Below are 19,150 nucleotides of genomic sequence, written 5' to 3'. Positions count from 1 at the left end.
CTGTCTGCGTAATGGGGCAAAAACCCCTATCAAATACTTCCAGACCTCCAAAGGGCGGATTAGAGGAGGAGGAAGCTCTTTGGTCACCCAATGGCACTCACTCAGTCTATGAAGTCCACTCATCTGGTCATGTTCCCCTGCTCAGACGTTGCATTGCGTCAACCAATTGTTGCGTGCCACGCCATCGGGCACCAGATTGCTTGATGTGATTTACTTCATAAAATACCTATCCAGGCATTGTAAGGTCTGGGCTGGGGAACACGACCTCTATCTGCAGTGCCGTGTTGGTCACGTCTTCTAATATATTAATCCTGAGCCAGTCAGTCAAACCCCATTTTATTTTTATTTTTTTCACTGCTGCCGTTACATATCATCAGTCAGGTTTTGATGCAGCTGACATTCTATAGGATCAGGCAGGTTTTGTGCTGAAGCCCACTGAAAAGCTTTTAAATGTTTATCTTTTTCAGGACTCTCTGAAACTTCTAAGGCCCGCTGGTTGAGAAGTACTGCTAAAATGTCTCTACTGCTCCCTGTGTTATCTTTTTAAGGTCGTGAAGCTCCACACCAAGCTGGGGAAGCCCATCCCTTCTACGGAGCCCAGTGTAGTGACCCAGACCCCCTCGTCCACCACGGCCGCCCCCTCCAAGACCCCTGCTTCCTCTTCCACCACCCTCACAGGCTCCACCACCTCTAACTCTTCCTACCTGAAACCGGTCAACATTGTCAGCCAGGGTAGTGTCGGGGCTGGGCTAGGGAAGGGTCCAGCCGTCAACAGCCTATCCGTAGCTGTCAAGAAAGTCAACACCCCCAAGATCAACTTTGTTGGTAAGAAGGGGCTGTTTTTCTTCTCTGTGTTACATATCTTGTATAAATTGTTTTTTAAAACGTTTTTTAAAATTATAATCAAGCACTGAAAGACTTTAATATAGGATTTCATTTAGTCTTTTCTCTTTTCAAGAAACCATAGGCTATTTTATATGACCGTTTTGCCCCCTATTGAAATAGGCTTTGCAATGTGGAACATGGTCCCTGATGAAATTCTAATGAAAAGGGGCTTAGTCTGGATGGGATTGTGTAGCCAAGCAATGTTGGCAGTAGGGCTGTCCCGACAAAAAAACATATTAATATTGGGCGACCGAGAGTCTGTTCCTTCGAACAATTGGTCTACATTTTTAAACGTGCATTTTTCCATATAGACACACCCTATGTTTTAATAAAATCAACTATATGTAGGCTACGCAGCTTGTCTGATGCGTTAAGCACTGCGATTTGAAATAATGAAGACGCACAAATTACTAAAGAGGGAACCAGAGATCAATATAGCCTAACCAGAAGAGAAAAATGTCCGTCCCCCCCCCGCGCTGCTGGCCTTCGCAGATTCTACCATTACGCTCCTGAAGTTGCCGGTAATGGCGACACCAGCGGTCGGCAACCTTTTCCATTAGGAGTGCCAGTTATGATTTTCATATGTACATTTTTGTGGAGTTTAGTTTCATTTAATTTATAATAGTCTTCATATCTCAAAATCATTGTCACGTGGTTAATCAAAAATTATATCTAAATAAAAATAATACAAATCCAAAAGTAACTTCTATTGCCAACTGTGTAAAATTAGCCTACATAAAGCCAACAAATAAAAACTTTGCAGACTGCAGGTCGAAAATATCCTGATGAAAATAAATATCCTATAAATCACATTGGCTACGCAGGCCTGTCTGCATGGAACTTAAAACATTGTATCAACTATTAACTTGGTCTGGCCCGAAGTTTATGTTAGCAAACTTGCAACATTGTAGAAAATATTCCCTGGCCCTCAGTTTCCCTCACCAGTGAGCTTCGGACAGACATACAGCTGTAGTCTACTTCTTATCCCTTGCGCAAATAATCAGGTAGGCCTATTTTGTTGACGTTTCCACAGTATCAGAGCATTACACTTTCCCCCCCCCAAATTGGCACATTTTATAGGCCAGGTAGCCCAGACCTACTTCAATGCGTAATCAGGTGCGTGTCCTTACTCAAGATTGACAGAAGCGCTCCAAACAAAAGACAATTAATAAATTGACAGCACATAAATGGAATGAAAAAATAAATAATAATAATAATCTCAAGTGTAGCCTAGGTTGTGCGCTCTGCAAACAACGTGTCCACTCCTACAATGACAACGGTAAGATAATAATAATAATAATAATATATTGAATGCATTAACAGAAATTACCGTAAACAAACATTTGTAGATTATATATTATGTTAATTAATGGTACTACTGGTGTGCATCCGCAATGGATTAGTCCACTCAGACAGGCGTGAATCAGACAGGTGTCTGGATTAGTCCACTCAGACAGGCGTGAATCAGACAGGTGTCTGGATTAGTCCACTCAGACAGGCGTGAATCAGACAGGTGTCTGGATTAGTCCATTCAGACAGGCCTGAATCAGACGGGTGTCTGGATTAGTCCACTGAGACAGGCCTGAATCAGACGGGTGTCTGGATTAGTCCACTGAGACAGGCCTGAATCAGACGGGTGTCTGGATTAGTCCACTGAGACAGGCCTGAATCAGACGGGTGTCTGGATTAGTCCACTGAGACAGGCCTGAATCAGACGGGTGTCTGGATTAGTCCACTGAGACAGGCCTGAATCAGACGGGTGTCTGGATTAGTCCACTGAGACAGGCCTGAATCAGACGGGTGTCTGGATTAGTCCACTGAGACAGGCCTGAATCAGACGGGTGTCTGGATTAGTCCACTGAGACCGGCGTGAATCAGACGGGTGTCTGGATTAGTCCACTGAGACAGGCCTGAATCAGACGGGTGTCTGGATTAGTCCACTGAGACAGGCCTGAATCAGACGGGTGTCTGGATTAGTCCACTGAGACAGGCCTGAATCAGACGGGTGTCTGGATTAGTCCACTGAGACAGGCCTGAATCAGACGGGTGTCTGGATTAGTCCACTGAGACAGGCCTGAATCAGACGGGTGTCTGGATTAGTCCACTGAGACAGGCCTGAATCAGACGGGTGTCTGGATTAGTCCACTGAGACAGGCCTGAATCAGACGGGTGTCTGGATTAGTCCACTGAGACAGGCCTGAATCAGACGGGTGTCTGGATTAGTCCACTCAGACAGGCCTGAATCAGACGGGTGTCTGGATTAGTCCACTGAGACAGGCCTGAATCAGACGGGTGTCTGGATTAGTCCACTGAGACCGGCGTGAATCAGACGGGTGTCTGGATTAGTCCACTCAGACAGGCCTGAATCAGACGGGTGTCTGGATTAGTCCACTCAGACAGGCCTGAATCAGACGGGTGTCTGGATTAGTCCACTGAGACAGGCCTGAATCAGACGGGTGTCTGGATTAGTCCACTGAGACAGGCCTGAATCAGACGGGTGTCTGGATTAGTCCACTGAGACAGGCCTGAATCAGACGGGTGTCTGGATTAGTCCACTCAGACAGGCCTGAATCAGACGGGTGTCTGGATTAGTCCACTCAGACAGGCGTGAATCAGACGGGTGTCTGGATTAGTCCACTGAGACAGGCCTGAATCAGACGGGTGTCTGGATTAGTCCACTGAGACAGGCGTGAATCAGACGGGTGTCTCCTATGCCATAAATTATTCATATATATTTACCACTTCCCGACTAAGAAAATATGTCGACCAAACAGTCAACTAAATGAGGTCAGCCCTAGTTGGCAGTCCATGCCAATGGGGAGATTAATCACTGCCAGTCTCTGAGGTTGAAGCCAGGCCAAGCTGAGGCCGGTTAAGCGAAGGCCAGCATTCTGACAGATACTGTTCTGACCGAGGTTCTCCTCTCTTCCACGCTTCTCTCTCATCTCTATCTCTCTGTTTCTCATCTTCGCTCTGGGCCTGTCGCGCGGGGCCTTTATAGTAATGTTCCTACAGCCTCCTCTGTTAACTGTACAATGGCTTCTCATTTTTATTCTTGGATTTATGACAATTTCAAACTGAGTCGTAGGTAAGAGTCCCTGTCGGCTGTACCAAAAATACATATAATTTAATTATTATGCTTTATCTATTGGGGGAATTTATTAACTTTTTGTAGGAAATGACTAGACACATTCCATGTTCATGACAAACAACTGTAAACTTATATTATATATTTTTTTAAACACTGAATAACTAGGGTCTCTTTGAAACCATAACCCTAACCCAGTTTTACAAAGTAAACTCAACCTATATTTAAAGTGTTTTCTAGAATAATGTTGATGGCTATTTTATACTGAGCAAGAATATAAATGCTACACAATTTCAACGGTTTTACTGAGTTACAGTTCATATAAGGAAATCAGTCAATTGAAATAAATAAATTAGGCCCTAATCTATGGATTTCAGACTGAGAATACAGATATGCCATACCACTATGGGCCTCAGGATCTCCTCACGGTATCTCTGTGCATTCAAATTTCCATTGATAAAATGTCGTTGTCCGTAGATTATGCCCGCCCACACCGTAAACCCACCGCCACCATGGGGCACTCTCCACAATGTTGACATCAGCAAACCGCTTGCCCACACGTGGTAGGTTCATGCTTTACAACATTCGGAAAGTACGACCCTGCCTTACACAGGAAGCGGCACAGGTCCTAATCCAGGCACTTGTCATCTCCCGTCTGGATTACTGCAACTCGCTGTTGGCTGGGCTCCCTGCCTGTGCCATTAAACCCCTACAACTCATCCAGAATGCCGCAGCCCGTCTGGTGTTCAACCTTCCCAAGTTCTCTCACGTCACCCCGCTCCTCCGCACACTCCACTGGCTTCCAGTTGAAGCTCGCATCTGTTACAAGACCATGGTGCTTGCCTATGGAGCTGTGAGGGGAACGGCACCTCCGTACCTTCAGGCTCTGATCAGTCCCTACACCCAAACGAGGGCATTGCGTTCATCCACCTCTGGCCTGCTGGCTCCCCTTCCTGTGCGGAAGCATAGTTCCCGCTCAGCCCAGTCAAAACTGTTCGCTGCTCTGGCACCCCAATGGTGGAACAAGCTCCCTCACGACGCAAGGACAGCGGAGTCACTCACCACCTTCCGGAGACATTTGAAACCCCACCTCTTTAAGGAATACCTGGGATAGGATAAAGTAATCCTTCTAAAAAAAACAAAACAATTGTAAAGTGGTTATCCCACTGGCTATAGGGTGAATGCACCAATTTGTAAGTCGCTAAATGACGTAAATGTAAATGTCTGCGCGACGTTGGAGGCGGCTTATGATAGAGAAATTAACATTTTAAAATTCTCTGGCAACAGCTCTGGTGGACATTCCTGCAGTCGGCATGTAAATTGCACGCTCCCTCAAAACTTGAGACATCTTTGGCATTGTGTTGTGACACAACTGCACATTTTAGTGGCCTTTTAGTGTCCCCAGCACAAGGTGCACCTGTGTAATGATCATGCTGTTTAATCAGCTTCTTGATATGCCAGACCTGTCAGGTGGATTATCTTTGCAAATGAGAAATGCTCACTATCACAGACGTAAACAAATTTGTGCACAACATTTGAGAGAATCACACTGTATTGTGCGTGTGGAACATGTCTGGGATCTTTTATTTCAGCTCATGAAACATGGGACCAACACTTCACATGTTGCGTTTTATTTTTGTTCAGTGTAGAACATTGTGAACGACAATTTCATTTTTGTTTTCAGATAATCACGCATCCTCTTTACCCTAATCTTGTTTTACAAAATGAACTCTAACTATATCTTAACAGTATCATTCTAGTCTGATGTCTGTTTTAAAACATGCTATTACAGAGTATGTGAAGTGTGAATGACAACTACGTTTATTTATTTTTTCTTCGGATAGTCATGCGTTTACATCCCAATAGGGTCTCTTTGAAACCGCTCTTAACCCTAACTATTAAAAAATATATATTTATTTTACCTTTATTTAACTAGGCAAGTCAGTTAAGAACACATTCTTATTTACTACACCGGCCAAACCCGGACGACGCTGGGCCAATTGTGCGCCGCCCTATGGGACTCCCGATCACGGCCGGTTGTGATACAGCCTGGAATCGAACCAGGGGGTCTGTAGTGACGCCTCAAGCACTGAGATGCAGTGCCTTAAGACCGCTGCGCCACCAGGGAGCCCAGACCGCTGCGCCACCAGGGAGCCCAGACCGCTGCGCCACCAGGGAGCCCAGACCGCTGCGCCACCAGGGAGCCCAGACCGCTGCGCCACTCGGGAGCCCACTATAACTCTTTGAAACCGCTCTTAACCCTAACTATAACTAGCCTTGACTGCACCAAGCAGACAACGCCACAAAATTAACAATGGCTAACATTCCAAAACCTTTTCACTAATCAACTACTGACTTATCTGTAACTTATAACCGCATCAAATTTCTCTGTGGAATTTTAAGGTTATTGATATGGCAAATGGCCCTTCAAAATGTTCAATTTATCTGTATGGAACTGCAGTACCTAGGTTGACTTAGCCCAAAGTGGTATGGCGATGTGGTAATTAGGAGATCTTTAAACATTTCTTGGGTTTGGAACAAGATAGTTTAGCTACTTTAAACACCAAAGCACGTCTCTACTACTAAGTCTTCATATTTTGGAGGTCAGGGGTCGTTCAATACGTATGAATGGAACATTTAGAAGGGCCATTTGCCAAATCAATAACTTTTGATTTACTTAAATTACGATTTTCTAGCACTAATGGTTCACAGGGGGAAATCAAACTGTGATTACATTTTTTCTTATCAAACCGAACCGGCCTCAAAGCACGGGGGAAAAGACCGATAGACATGACAGTCAAATGTATTTCCATCAGTCAAGAGGCTAAAAAGCATTATTTCACAATCACATTTTTTTCCATCTCCTCTCTGACAATTGACAAGCACCAATCTTATTGATTTTGGTTTTCAAATAAACGAATAGGCCAAAAGCCTGCTATTACCGGCTAAGGAAAACCCTGCTCTGTTCTGGTGGAGGATAGCTCTCTGACTTCCTGTTTATGCCCCAACTTCAAACCGATACTATTTACCATCTAGTTGCTTCTTAATAAGCAATGTAGGCTTTCATCTATGATGATCTAGACTCTTTGACATCTGGGTCATTCCACCTCAGAAATCACCAGAAAGAGGATTCGATACCTATCTCAGATTGTTCTGTAATAGTTTCTGTAGTTAGTAACCGATTTTATGATTAGCATTCCTTAAACATTATTGTTGAATATATATATATATATCTCCTGAGAAATAAGCTAATTGAATGCACCCAAATTGGCCATTTTTTAAAAATGTATAAGCTTCAGATAAAATATAGTACCCAACATCTGATTGTTGGGAACTATGCGAAGTTTGGTCCAAATCAGATGTTTGGTACTGTATTTATTGAATATAATCTGAATCCTAAATTTTAAATTAAAATGGGCAATTTGGGTGCAATCAATTAGCTTAATTTCTCCGAAATAACATTTGAACAATGTTTCAGGAATGCCAATCCTACCGTTTTTTAACTACAGGAACGATTTCAGAACAAACTGAGATGATGGGTGTCATGGCTTTGCTGAAATTTATATGGGATGACTCCTCTGTTCCCTGTAAAGCTGCAAGTCATTGGTTCTTCTGATTCTGGAATTCTTCCGTCTCCAGCTGGAAACAAGCTCCAGACTACTGGGAAGGTGACGGAGGAAGCCAAGATGGAGGCATCCAAACCTCCTCCGCCCTCATTGGTCCCACAGGTTCAGGAGTCCAAGAACGAGTCCTCCGATTCCCTGGCCGCCCTGCAGAGTGACGTGCAGCCTGTTGGACATGACTATGTGGAAGAGGTACGGTTGACATCCAGAACGGCCGAATGACTGACCGGGTGTAGTAGAATGTCATATGTAAAACACAACAGGCTTTTGCTCATTTGCATAGTTAATTGTTTAATTCCAGCATTCACTTCCAGCATTTAAATCAATTTCTTCATTTTCTGAACTGTTATAATTTACAAATGTTTTGTCTTAGTATTACTCTTAAAAAAAAAATATATATATATATATATATATATAAAAATAAAACGTTTCCTGGACCGAATAATTGACTACATTTTAGGCAGTTATTACTTTCGCAACTAGTGAGAGACCGCTTTCTGGGGGTCTGTACTGAGATGCTTTCTGGGGGTCTGTACTGAGATGCTTTCAGGGGGTCTGTACTGAGATGCTTTCAGGGGGTCTGTACTGAGATGCTTTCTGGGGGTCTGTACTGAGATGCTTTCTGGGGGTCTGTACTGAGATGCTTTCAGGGGGTCTGTACTGAGATGCTTTCAGGGGGTCTGTACTGAGATGCTTTCTGGGGGTCTGTACTGAGATGCTTTCTGGGGGTCTGTACTGAGATGCTTTCTGGGGGTCTGTACTGAGATGCTTTCTGGGGGTCTGTACTGAGATGCTTTCTGGGGGTCTGTACTGAGATGCTTTCTGGGGGTCTGTACTGAGATGTTTGCTGTTGCCCGGCTATTTGAGACTCTGGGTTTTTAAGGTTTTACAGTATTAAGTTCTGGTGCCGTTTGGGCAATTCAAAGTATTGATTGGGGACTTATTTGTGGAGGAATGGATGTTTTTCTGGATGATTTGTGATTTTATTTGTGCTTCCCATGACTGTTTTGGTATTTTAATGTGTATTTTATTTGTGTGTGTGTGTGTGCACTACCGTTCAAAGTTTGTGGTCACTTAGAAATGTCCTTGTTTTCCATGAAAACATACATGAAATTAGTTTGAATAGGAAATATAGCAAAATGAATAGGAAATGTAGTAATTGACAAGGTTAGAAATATATATAATTTTTTTAAATATAAATAATTGTCCTTCAAACTTTGCTTTAGTCAAAGAATCCTCCATTTGCAGCAATTACAACCTTTGGCATTCTAAGTGACCCCAAACGTTTGAATGTGTGTGTGTGTGTATATATTTTTATTACACACAATTCCAATCATTTTGGGTATAATGTTTATTTGTTTTATTATCCAGGGTGCATTTGAAAAAGAGACCTCGGTCTTGCCTGTTGAATAATGAAGCAGTATCTGAAACATTACTTACTTCTATAGCCATCTTTTAAAAATAAATGTATTTCCTATTTGTAGGTGCGTAACGACGAAGGCAAGGTGATCCGGTTCCACTGTAAGCTGTGTGAATGCAGCTTCAACGATCCCAACGCCAAAGAGATGCATCTGAAGGGCAGGAGACACCGCCTGCAGTACAAGGTTAGTGGAGTCACTTTTTTTAACATGTCGACCTTATGTTGGCCACGGTAATGAAACTCACAAGTTTTAGGAAAACAATATGCTTTTGCTCATGGGTGTTGGAAGGTGTGCCTGTCTGTCCAATGAGGTCATTTCTGGACAATTCTGTCCATTTCGGATGTCCCCTTTTTGTCTCGAGCACCCCCCGAGTTCTGTATAGCCTCTTAAATGAGACGTTAGAGGGCTACAGGTGGAGGCCCTCTATCAGAGCTGAGCTCAAAACCAATTTTATTCGTCACATGCTTCGGAAACAAGTTGTAGACTAACAGCGAAATGCTTACAGTGCATTCGGAAAGTATTCAGACCCCTTCCCTTTTCCACATTTTGTTACGTTACAGCCTTATTCTAAAATGGATTAAGTAATTTTTTTCCCTCATCAATACACCATAGTGACAAAGCGAAAACAGGTTTTGAGAAATTTTCGCAAATGTATTAATAAAAAACGGATACCTTATTTACATAAGTATTCAGACGCTTTGCTATGAGACTCGAAATTGAGCTCAGGCACATCCTGTTTCCATTGATCATCCTTGATGTTCCTACAACTTGATTGGAGTCCACCTGTGGTAAATTCAATTGATTGGACATGATTTGGAAAGGCACACACCTGTCTATATAAGGTCCCACAGTTGACAGTGCATGTCAGAGTAAAAACCAAGCTAAGAGGTCGAAAGAATTGTCCTTAGAGCTCCGAGACAGGATTGTGTTCGAGGCACAGATCTGGGGAAGGGCACCAAAAAATGTCTGCAGCATTGAAGGTCCCCAAGAACACAGTGGCCTCCATCATTCTTAAATGGAAGAAGTTTGGAACCACCAAGAGCCTTCTTAGAGCTGGCCGCTCTGCCAAACTGAGCAATCGGGGGAGAAGGGCCTTGGTCAGGGAGGTGACCAAGAACCTGATGGTCACTCTGACAGAGCTCCGGAGTTCCTCTGTGGAGATGGGAGAACCTTCCAGAAGGACAACCATCTCTGCAGCACTCCACCAATAATAATATGCCATTTAGCAGACGCTTTTATCCAAAGCGACTTACAGTCATGCGTGCATACATTTTTGTGTATGGGTGGTCCCGGGGATCGAACCCACTACCTTGGCGTTACAAGCGCCGTGCTGTACCAGCTGAGCTACAGAGGACCGAGTGGTGTAAAGTACTTAAGTAAAAAATACTTTTAGGGCCTTCCTCTGACACTGCCTGGTATAGAGGTCCTGGATGGCAGGAAGCTTGGCCCCAGTGATGTACTGGACTGTACGCGCTACCCTCTCTAGCGGCTTGTGGTCGGATGCCAAGCAGTTGCCATACCACTCGGTGACGCAGCCAGTCAAGATGCTCTCAATGGTGTATCTGTAGAACTTTCTGAAGATCTGAGGGCCCATGCCAAATCTTTTCAGCCTCCTGAGTGGATTGTCGTACCCTCTTCATGGCTGTTGGTGTGTTTGGACCATGATAGAACCTTAGTGATGTGGACAACGAGGAACTTGAAGCCCGCTCCACTACAGCCCTGTCGATGGGGGTGTGCTCTGCCCTCAGTTTCCTGTAGTCCATGATTAGCTCCCTTTGTCTTGCTGACGTTGCGGGAGAGGTTGTTCTGGCACCACACTGCCAGGTCTCTGACCTCCCTATAGTGCTCAGGCCTACCACTGTTGTGTCGTCTGTAAACTTGATGGTGTTTGAGTTGTGCCCGGCCACGCAGTCATGGGTGAACAGGGAGTACAGGAGGGGACTAAGCACGCACCCCTGAAGGGCCCTTGTGTTGAGGGTTAGCTTGGTTGATGTGTTGTTGCCTACCCTCACCACCTGGGGGCGGCCCTTCGGGAAGTCCAGAATCAAGTTGCAGAGGGAGGTGGTAATCCATCTGTCCCTGTGGCCTTGTTAATGTTAACCTGTTTTAAAGGTCTTACTCACATCAATCACGGAGAGCGTGATCAAGCAGTCGTCCGGAACAGCCGGTGCTCTCATGCATGGTTCAGTGTTCCTTGCCTCGACGCAAGCATAAAGGCATTTGGCGCATCTGGTAGGCTCGCATCACTAGTCGGCTCGCAGCTGGGTTTCTCTTTGTAATCCGTGATAGTTTGTAAGCCCTGCCACATCCGACGAGCGTCAGAGCCAGTGTAGTAGGATTTGATCTTCGTCCTGTATTGGCACATTGCCTGTTTGATGGTTTGTCGGAGGGTGTCAGGGTTAGTGTCCGGCTCTAGCCTTTTAGCTCAGTGCGGATTTAGCCTGTAATCCATGGCTTTCAATGCTCTTATCAATGCTCTTATTAATGAAGCCGGTGACTGATGTGGTGTACTCCTCAATGCCATTTTGATGAATCCCGGAACATATTCCAGTCTGCGCTAGCGGAACAGTCCTGTAGTTTAGTATCCACTTCATCGGACTACTCCCATTTTTGAGCGTGTCACTGATACTTCCTGTGAGTTTTTGCTTGTATGAGGTGAAACTGATTTGTTTCCCTGCATTAATATCACTGGCCGTTAGGAGCGCTGCCTTTCGGATGAGCATTTTCTTGTTTGCTTATGGCCTTATACGGCTCGTTGAGTGCGGTCTTAGTGCCAACATCGATTTGTGGTGGTAAATAGACGGCTACGATAAATATAGATTAAAACTCTCTTGGTAAATAACATGGTCTACTGCTTATCATGAGGTATTATAACTCGGACGAGCAGAACCTCGAGACTTCCTTAATATCAGAGATTGTACACCAGCTGTTGTTAACAAAGACACATCCTCCCTTGAGCCGATACTGCTGTTCTGTCCTGCATAGAAAAAAAAACAGCTAGATGTATATTGTCCTTGTTCAGCCATGACTCCGTGAAAAATAGGATATTACAGTTCTTCAGGTCCCGTTGCTAGGATAGTCTGGAACGGAGCTCAATAATTGGCCAGGAGCCCATTTTAAACGGCCAGGAGCCCATTTTTAAACTGCCGTTCTGAACACGTTTCCCTTGTAGAAAAAGGTGAACCCAGAGCTGCAGGTGGAGGTGAAGCCCTCTATCAGAGCCAGGAAGATCCAGGAAGAGAAGATGAGGAAACAGATGCAGAAGGAGGAATACTGGAGGAGGAGAGAGGAGGAGGAGAGATGGAGGATGGAGATGAGGTACGGAGAGATGGGGTGGGACACGCACTAAAACCTGTTGCATGCTTCCCAGTTGAAACCGTTCACACAGACATTATGACAAAATGGTGATGTTTTTTTGTTCGTTGTGGTGTTTGGCTGTTTTTTTTTTCTTTCTGTACAATTTTCAAAGTCAAAAGTTCGGTAGCCGAAGTCTATATACACACACACACACACAACTCGTAAAAGGCGACACATCTCCCTAGCTAGTCCTCGCTTACGTTAACCGAGTGAACACGTCAGAGGGAAAGAAACTGTAGTGACCCTCTCTCTCGCCTGTGTCTCTCTAGACGTTACGAGGAGGACATGTACTGGCGTCGTATGGAGGAGGACCACCACTGGGACGAGAGACGTGGGGGACCCAGGATGCCAGGGGATGGACCTTACCCCCAGGGGCCCCCTGGACCTCCTGGACTACTGGGGGTCCGACCTGGCATGCCCATCCCTCAGCCCCAAGGACCTGTGGTAGCATACCAGTCCCCACACACACGCACACGCACACGCACACACACACACACACACACAGCATGCCCATCCCTCAGCCACAAGGACCTGTGGTAGCATACCAGTCCACACACACACACACACACACACACACACACCTCAGCCACAGTAACCTGTGAGTCATCAATCCGGTCAGAAAAGCCGTGCATTGAGACCATGTAGGTGGTGGTAGTATTATACATTTCTACTTGTTTTCTTTGGCCCACACCCCTTGATGTTTTTCACTATACAGACTATTTGACCCATTTTGTTTTTTGCGTTCCCTTGCAGCCTCCCCGTCGCCCGGACTCGTCAGACGACCGCTACGTGATGACGAAGCACGCAGCCATCTACCCCTCTGAGGACGAGCTGCAGGCCATCCAGAAGATCGTCTCCATCACAGAGAGAGCCCTCAAACTGGTCTCGGACATCACCGATCAGGAGAAGACCAAGGAGACTACTGGGGAGGAGAAGGAGGAGGAGGTCCCCAAGACTGCCCAAGACAGGTGAGGAGAGAGGGGGAGAGAGAGGGAGGGGGAGAGAGAGGGAGAGAGAGGGAGGGGGGTAGGCTAAACCCAAGGTGTCTGGGGAGGAGAGGGGGAAGGGTGAGAGACGGAGGGGGGGGTGGGGGTTGTTGAGAGGCCAAGGTAGGGATACCAATGGACTTAAAGGAAAGATTCACCTGTTTTTGAATGTGATTGTTTTTGTGCATCTGAGCGATGTTCTATCGTTTGCCGGCATCATTTCATTTTTTTGGTGTGTATCTGAGCTATTGCCTTTCAAGCTGTTGCCGTTGGCTAAAGGACTGCTGCTCCGCAGAGGCAACAACGTTAACCTGGTCCTACGCTGTTCAGACAAACCCACCAAAACCCTGCTGAGCTGCACAGTGGAACACCTGCCCAAGCATTGAACTCTGAAAGGAGTGATGAGGGTGGGGGTGTTGGCTAAAGGACTGCTGCTCTGTTTCAGTCTGTTTTTTAACGTTAGATACCTAATGAACACCTCCCTCCTGTGTCCCGTAGAGCTCTGAAAGGAGTGATGAGGGTGGGGGTGTTGGCTAAAGGACTGCTTCTCCGTGGAGACAAGAACGTAAACCTGGTCCTGCTCTGTTCAGACAAACCCACCAAGACCCTGCTGAGTCGCATAGTGGAACACCTACCCAAGCAGCTTCTGGTACACACACACACACACTGCTGAGTCACACACACACACACATTATCCACACTGCTGAGTCACACACACACACACACACACACACACACACACACACACACACACACACACACACAATTTCCAGTAACTGCTACTTAACCAAATCAAGAAGCATCTCTCCAACACATCCCACCTCGAACAGTTACACATACTTCCTTCCTGTGTGCAAGCTTTTGATTTGATTGATTTGACAGCTGGTGACCCCAGAGAAGTACGAGGTGAAGGGCTCCATCCAGGACTGCTCCGTCGTCCTGACGTCTGGAGCCGACCCCAAAATGACAGTCACCGTGACCCTGACCTCCCCCATCATCCGAGAGGAGGAGACCCCTGCCACACCCCCGCCACGGGAAGGAGGTTTGGAAAGACGTCGTCCCCTCTCCTCCATTCCACACCCCTTTCCTTCTCTCTGCCACCTTGCTTATGGGTGCATTAGTTTAGTTTGTCCAGGATGCACTGGGGTGGGCGGAGTTTGCATGTTGTGGGCTGTTTTCAAATGGTCCTAATGTGAAATCTCTGCCCACCTTGGGGGGCACTGGGCAAGCAAAAAATGAATTCAACCCTGTAAGATCAATTTCTATCTTTTTGATTGGGTCTCGAAGAGAACTACCCTGGTGGCACTTTTTTTTAAACGAGTTTCTAGATTGTTCTGAGATGCAGCTGTATAGCACTGGCCACTAAAGTAGATTTTTAATCTGTTGGGCATCCAAGTCTCTCGCTCATGGTTTTGTCTTTTTAGAAACACTTGTTTTAAACTTCAACCAAGGAGGTGCTGGAGCATGTCATGACGGAAGAAGCTGGTTCGTTCATTATTAAAAACAGTACTCGTGCCTTCTAAATACAGCCTTGGGGTGGGAATTCTAATTTAGCTCAGTGTTTTTTTTTTTAACTCACGGGTTAGGATCCACATATCATAAAGGGGAAGCATTTTAGATTGTCCAACATACTTTTATTTGAAGGCAGAGAAGCCATCTTTTTTTATTATTATTATTATTATTATTTTAAACCTGTGCCCTAAGGAAAATCTGACGTATCAATTAAATTTGAAAACAACCTTGTTTCTAGTCATGGTTAGCTCAGCACTCTTAGTGAAGTTAGGATCCTATAGCCTAGTGCCAGCAGAGTAGCTCTTAGGTCTTGAACTCTTCTTCTTCTCTTTTGAAAAGCTGTACCATTTACAAAGCATGAACAGTGTTTTGCGTTGTCAGTCTCTCTAGTTTTTTAGTTCCCAGGTAAGATTAATTTTTGTTTCCTGTTTCACGGGGGGGGTTGTTTTCAGTTACACCACTACGTTAAACCAATTACCCTACCGGGTCAATCGTTATTTAGCTCAGAACTACACACATCAGAGGAACATTTTCTCTACAGATACCCAAAATAAATTAGCCCCGTTGGTCAGGGAAGCGAATCTATTAAGGAATGTGCACAGATCGTAGATTGACGTCACCGGGGAGATTTCCAGCTGAAATTTTAGTTGATTTTTGTCAAATGAGGATTTGGCCAAATGACTAGCTTCAGAACACAGAGACAGTTCTCGGACACAGGCAGACGGACAGGAAAATGTGAAGAAGGGTCACATGTCCCCACAGGAAACAAATCTTACTTTTGTCTGGCGGTGTTCTGTTCTAAAGCGCTCCCTGAGTGAACTGGTGTCACACCAAAGCCTAGTGCACAGAAAGATCGGGCTCCATTTCCTTATTGTAACTAATCATTCTGTCAACAGGGAGGAAAAAAATCCAGACTTGAAGCCATATCGATCACGTTATTATCCGTTGTCTTTGCATTCGTTGACGTTGGAGGGTTGAGGGAGGGAGGGCCGGTTGAGGGAGGGAGGGAGGGCCGGTTGAGGGAGGGAGGGCCGGTTGAGGGAGGGAGGGAGGGAGGGAGGGAGGGCCGGTTGAGGGAGGGAGGGAGGGAGGGAGGGAGGGAGGGCCGAGGGAGGGAGGGAGGGAGGGCCGAGGGAGGGAGGCGGAGGGAGGGCCGAGGGGAGGCGGGAGGGCCGAGGGAGGGAGGGAGGGCCGAGGGAGGGAGGGCCGAGGAGGGAGGGAGGAGGGCCGAGGGAGGGAGGGCCGAGGGAGGGAGGGAGGGAGGGCCGAGGGAGGGAGGGAGGGAGGGCCGGTTGAGGGAGGGCCGGTTGAGGGAGGGAGGAGGGCCGGTTGAGGGAGGGAGGGAGGGAGGGCCGGTTGAGGGAGGGAGGGAGGGAGGGCCGGTTGAGGGAGGAGGGAGGGAGGGAGGGAGGGAGGGCCGGTTGAGGGAGGGAGGGCCGGGTGAGGGAGGGAGGGAGGGCCGGTTGAGGGAGGGAGGGCCGGTTGAGGGAGGGCCGGTTGAGGGAGGAGGAGGGCCGGTTGAGGGAGGGAGGGAGGGAGGGAGGGCCGGTTGAGGGAGGGAGGGAGGGCCGGTTGAGGGAGGGAGGGCCGCCAGGCTGAGGTGGACCGTTTAGGCTGAGGTGGACTGTTTCAACATCGGAACACTTATGTCTCTATTGAGCACGTCTAGCACGCAACTTATGTTTTGTTTTGTGCCAATTTTCCACCCTTTCCAGAAGTGTGCACTTGTGCACTCTTGTCAATGGATTTAAAAGCATAGGATTGGTGTAGGCTGGAGAGTATTGGCCGCAGCGAGTATCCACCATTTTGTTGAATCCAGTGTCAGAAAGTGAGCAAGTACACACTTCATGAGAAAAGTGCAAAATGGGGACGCAACGTGACCAGCCTTCAGTAGGCCAGGAAGTGATTGGCAGAGGACTCTGTGGTTGGACCTGAGTACGTAGTAGTAGCAGTAGAGGTAGTAGTAGCAGTAGCGGTAGAGGCAGTAGTAGCGGTAGTGGTAGTAGCAGTAGTAGCAGCAGTAGAGGCAGTAGCGGTAGAGGCAGTAGTAGAGGCAGTAGCGGTAGAGGCAGTAGCGGTAGAGGCAGTAGCGGTAGAGGCAGTAGCGGTAGAGGCAGTAGCGGTAGAGGCAGTAGCGGTAGAGGCAGTAGCGGTAGAGGCAGTAGCGGTAGAGGTGGTAGTAGAGGCAGTAGAGGCAGTAGCAGCAGTAGTAGTAGCAGTAGCGGTAGAGGCAGCAGTAGCAGTAGCAGTAGTAGTAGCAGCAGCAGTAGCGGTAGAGGTAGCAGCAGAAGCAGTAGCAGTAGCGGTAGTGGTAGTAGTAGAGGCAGTAGCAGTAGTAGTAGCAGCAGCAGTAGCGGTAGAGGTAGCAGCAGTAGCAGTAGCGGTAGTGGTAGTAGTAGAGGCAGTAGTAGTAGCAGTAGTAGTAGAGGCAGTAGCAGCAGAAGCAGTAGTAGCAGTAGTAGTAGTAGTAGTAGCAGTAGTAGCAGTAGTAGTAGTAGCAGTAGTAGCAGTAGCGGTAGTGGTAGTAGTAGAGGCAGTAGTAGTAGTAGCAGCAGCAGTAGTAGTAGTAGTAGTAGTAGTAGTAGTAGTAGTAGTAGTAGTAGTAGTAGTAGTAGTAGTAGTAGCAGTAGTAGAGGCAGCAGCAGCAGTAGTAGCAGTAGTAGAGGCAGCAGCAGCAGTAGTAGTAGCAGTAGTAGTAGTAGTAGTAGTAGTAGCAGCAGTAGCAGTAGTAGTAGCAGTAGTACCAACCTACCAGCCAGGAGTGACTCACACCAGCCATGCATGCAGTGATGTCCAACCTAACCATTCTTTTTGCTGCTGGGAGGAGCTTACATGTTTGTTTTTTTGTTTCCAACTGCTGCTGTCACATAATGTGTAGCTTTCTAACTGGTCCAGCCCAAAGCCCTCTTTTGGAATTGTTTAATAATAAAACGTGTCCAGGAGAGGGTTCGAACCCCCGGCCAACCAGTTCCTGCGGAAGGATTTTTGACCAAGGTTTTCCACCCCACCACCTAAACACTCTGCCACACCTACCATTTAGCCATTGCCTTCACACTGTCATTACAGTTCACCACTGGACTTCTGACTTCTCTCCTTTTGTTTGTTGTTTATACTAACACACCATGTGACCTGTTGGAATCCACCTACGGTATCAACTCCATAGATGATATTAAGACTGAAAGTGACAAATGATTGGCGTAACATTGCTTACTTAAACAAGCTGACTTATCTCAGCTTTTCAGAGATTTTAAACTTCTCTGTGAGGTCTTACATTTCAACGCGTTACCAATACATACAGTTTTAGTTATTTTTTTGACGACTAGGTCAGCCTTCACACAAGACCTAAGCAAGAGGTGTTGGATAATTCTCAGGCTGCCGAAGCTCTATGGAAGTCACTCATCCCGTTTCTATTTTCTCCTGCAAGGTTTGGTCAGCATTTTACGCCAGTCTCATAATTCACATTCCCCTTTACCCAACGTATAACCGAACACCAACGTGAACCTAATGTTACATTCATGACTCACTACATATCCAAACACTAGTCATTTCGAGGTGAGGTCAGGTTGCTGGTCATTCATTGGTTCATTTGGCAGAAGGAACAATCAAGACTAGTTAGTTCACTTCTTGGTTCCTTCCTGAAACCCTATCTTGGTATGTGTGGCAATGCGTTTGTGTTTTCTCGCCAATGACTCTTGCTGTACCTGGTCAAACACCCGTTCCTCCTCCTCACCACCTCAACCACCAACCAACCAACCGTCCACCATTTTGACAATTCGACTCATCCATTTGTAGATGTAACCGGGGGCTTGGTGCGAGACCCGGCGGACGTCTTGGACAGGCTAAAATGCCTTGACGGTCTAGCGGCTCTCCGCCACGCTAAGTGGTTCCAGGTTCGGACACATCCTTTTACTTATTGTAGCCTTATGAGATGCATTTTTTTTTTTCTTTCCTTTGTTTGAATTGTTTTTTTATGAAGGAATTAGTATTTAATTTTTAACAAACAAAAAACGCAGTAATACCATATTTTGTATAATATAAAAAATATATTTAAAAATTATAATATTCAAGGATGCCACCCTTGTAATGATAATGTTTTGACCAGATTGAATATCCAATCTTTATTTATGATATTTATTCAGATGAACTTCAGAATGGTAATAATTTTCTGGTAAAAAAAAAAAAAAAAAAAAACAGAAACTGGCATCCTTGTATTCCTTTTGTTTTTACCAGACTTTTTTCTTAGTGTTAAAACATGATTCCATAAGGCTGCAGAGATAT

General features: G+C 46.1%; 1 protein-coding gene across 4 annotated transcripts in view; it reads left to right on the top strand.

Moving 5' to 3' along the window:
* Nucleotides 1-19,150, top strand: part of LOC121530751 (zinc finger RNA-binding protein) — a 49,202-nt gene that overhangs the window by 25,556 nt on the left and 4,496 nt on the right. For all 4 annotated transcript variants that reach the window (XM_041835968.2, XM_041835969.2, XM_041835970.2 and 1 more), the window contains exons 9-17: nucleotides 549-825; nucleotides 7,613-7,788; nucleotides 9,081-9,200; nucleotides 12,190-12,335; nucleotides 12,644-12,818; nucleotides 13,128-13,342; nucleotides 13,859-14,009; nucleotides 14,243-14,402; nucleotides 18,665-18,762. In XM_041835968.2, the coding sequence (XP_041691902.1) occupies nucleotides 549-825; nucleotides 7,613-7,788; nucleotides 9,081-9,200; nucleotides 12,190-12,335; nucleotides 12,644-12,818; nucleotides 13,128-13,342; nucleotides 13,859-14,009; nucleotides 14,243-14,402; nucleotides 18,665-18,762 (1,518 nt within the window). The remainder of the gene's footprint in view (nucleotides 1-548; nucleotides 826-7,612; nucleotides 7,789-9,080; nucleotides 9,201-12,189; nucleotides 12,336-12,643; nucleotides 12,819-13,127; nucleotides 13,343-13,858; nucleotides 14,010-14,242; nucleotides 14,403-18,664; nucleotides 18,763-19,150) is intronic.

Source organism: Coregonus clupeaformis, unplaced genomic scaffold, assembly GCF_020615455.1.
Source record: "Coregonus clupeaformis isolate EN_2021a unplaced genomic scaffold, ASM2061545v1 scaf0002, whole genome shotgun sequence".
Taxonomy (NCBI): domain Eukaryota; kingdom Metazoa; phylum Chordata; class Actinopteri; order Salmoniformes; family Salmonidae; genus Coregonus; species Coregonus clupeaformis.
This window is presented reverse-complemented; position numbering and strand designations above follow the sequence as displayed.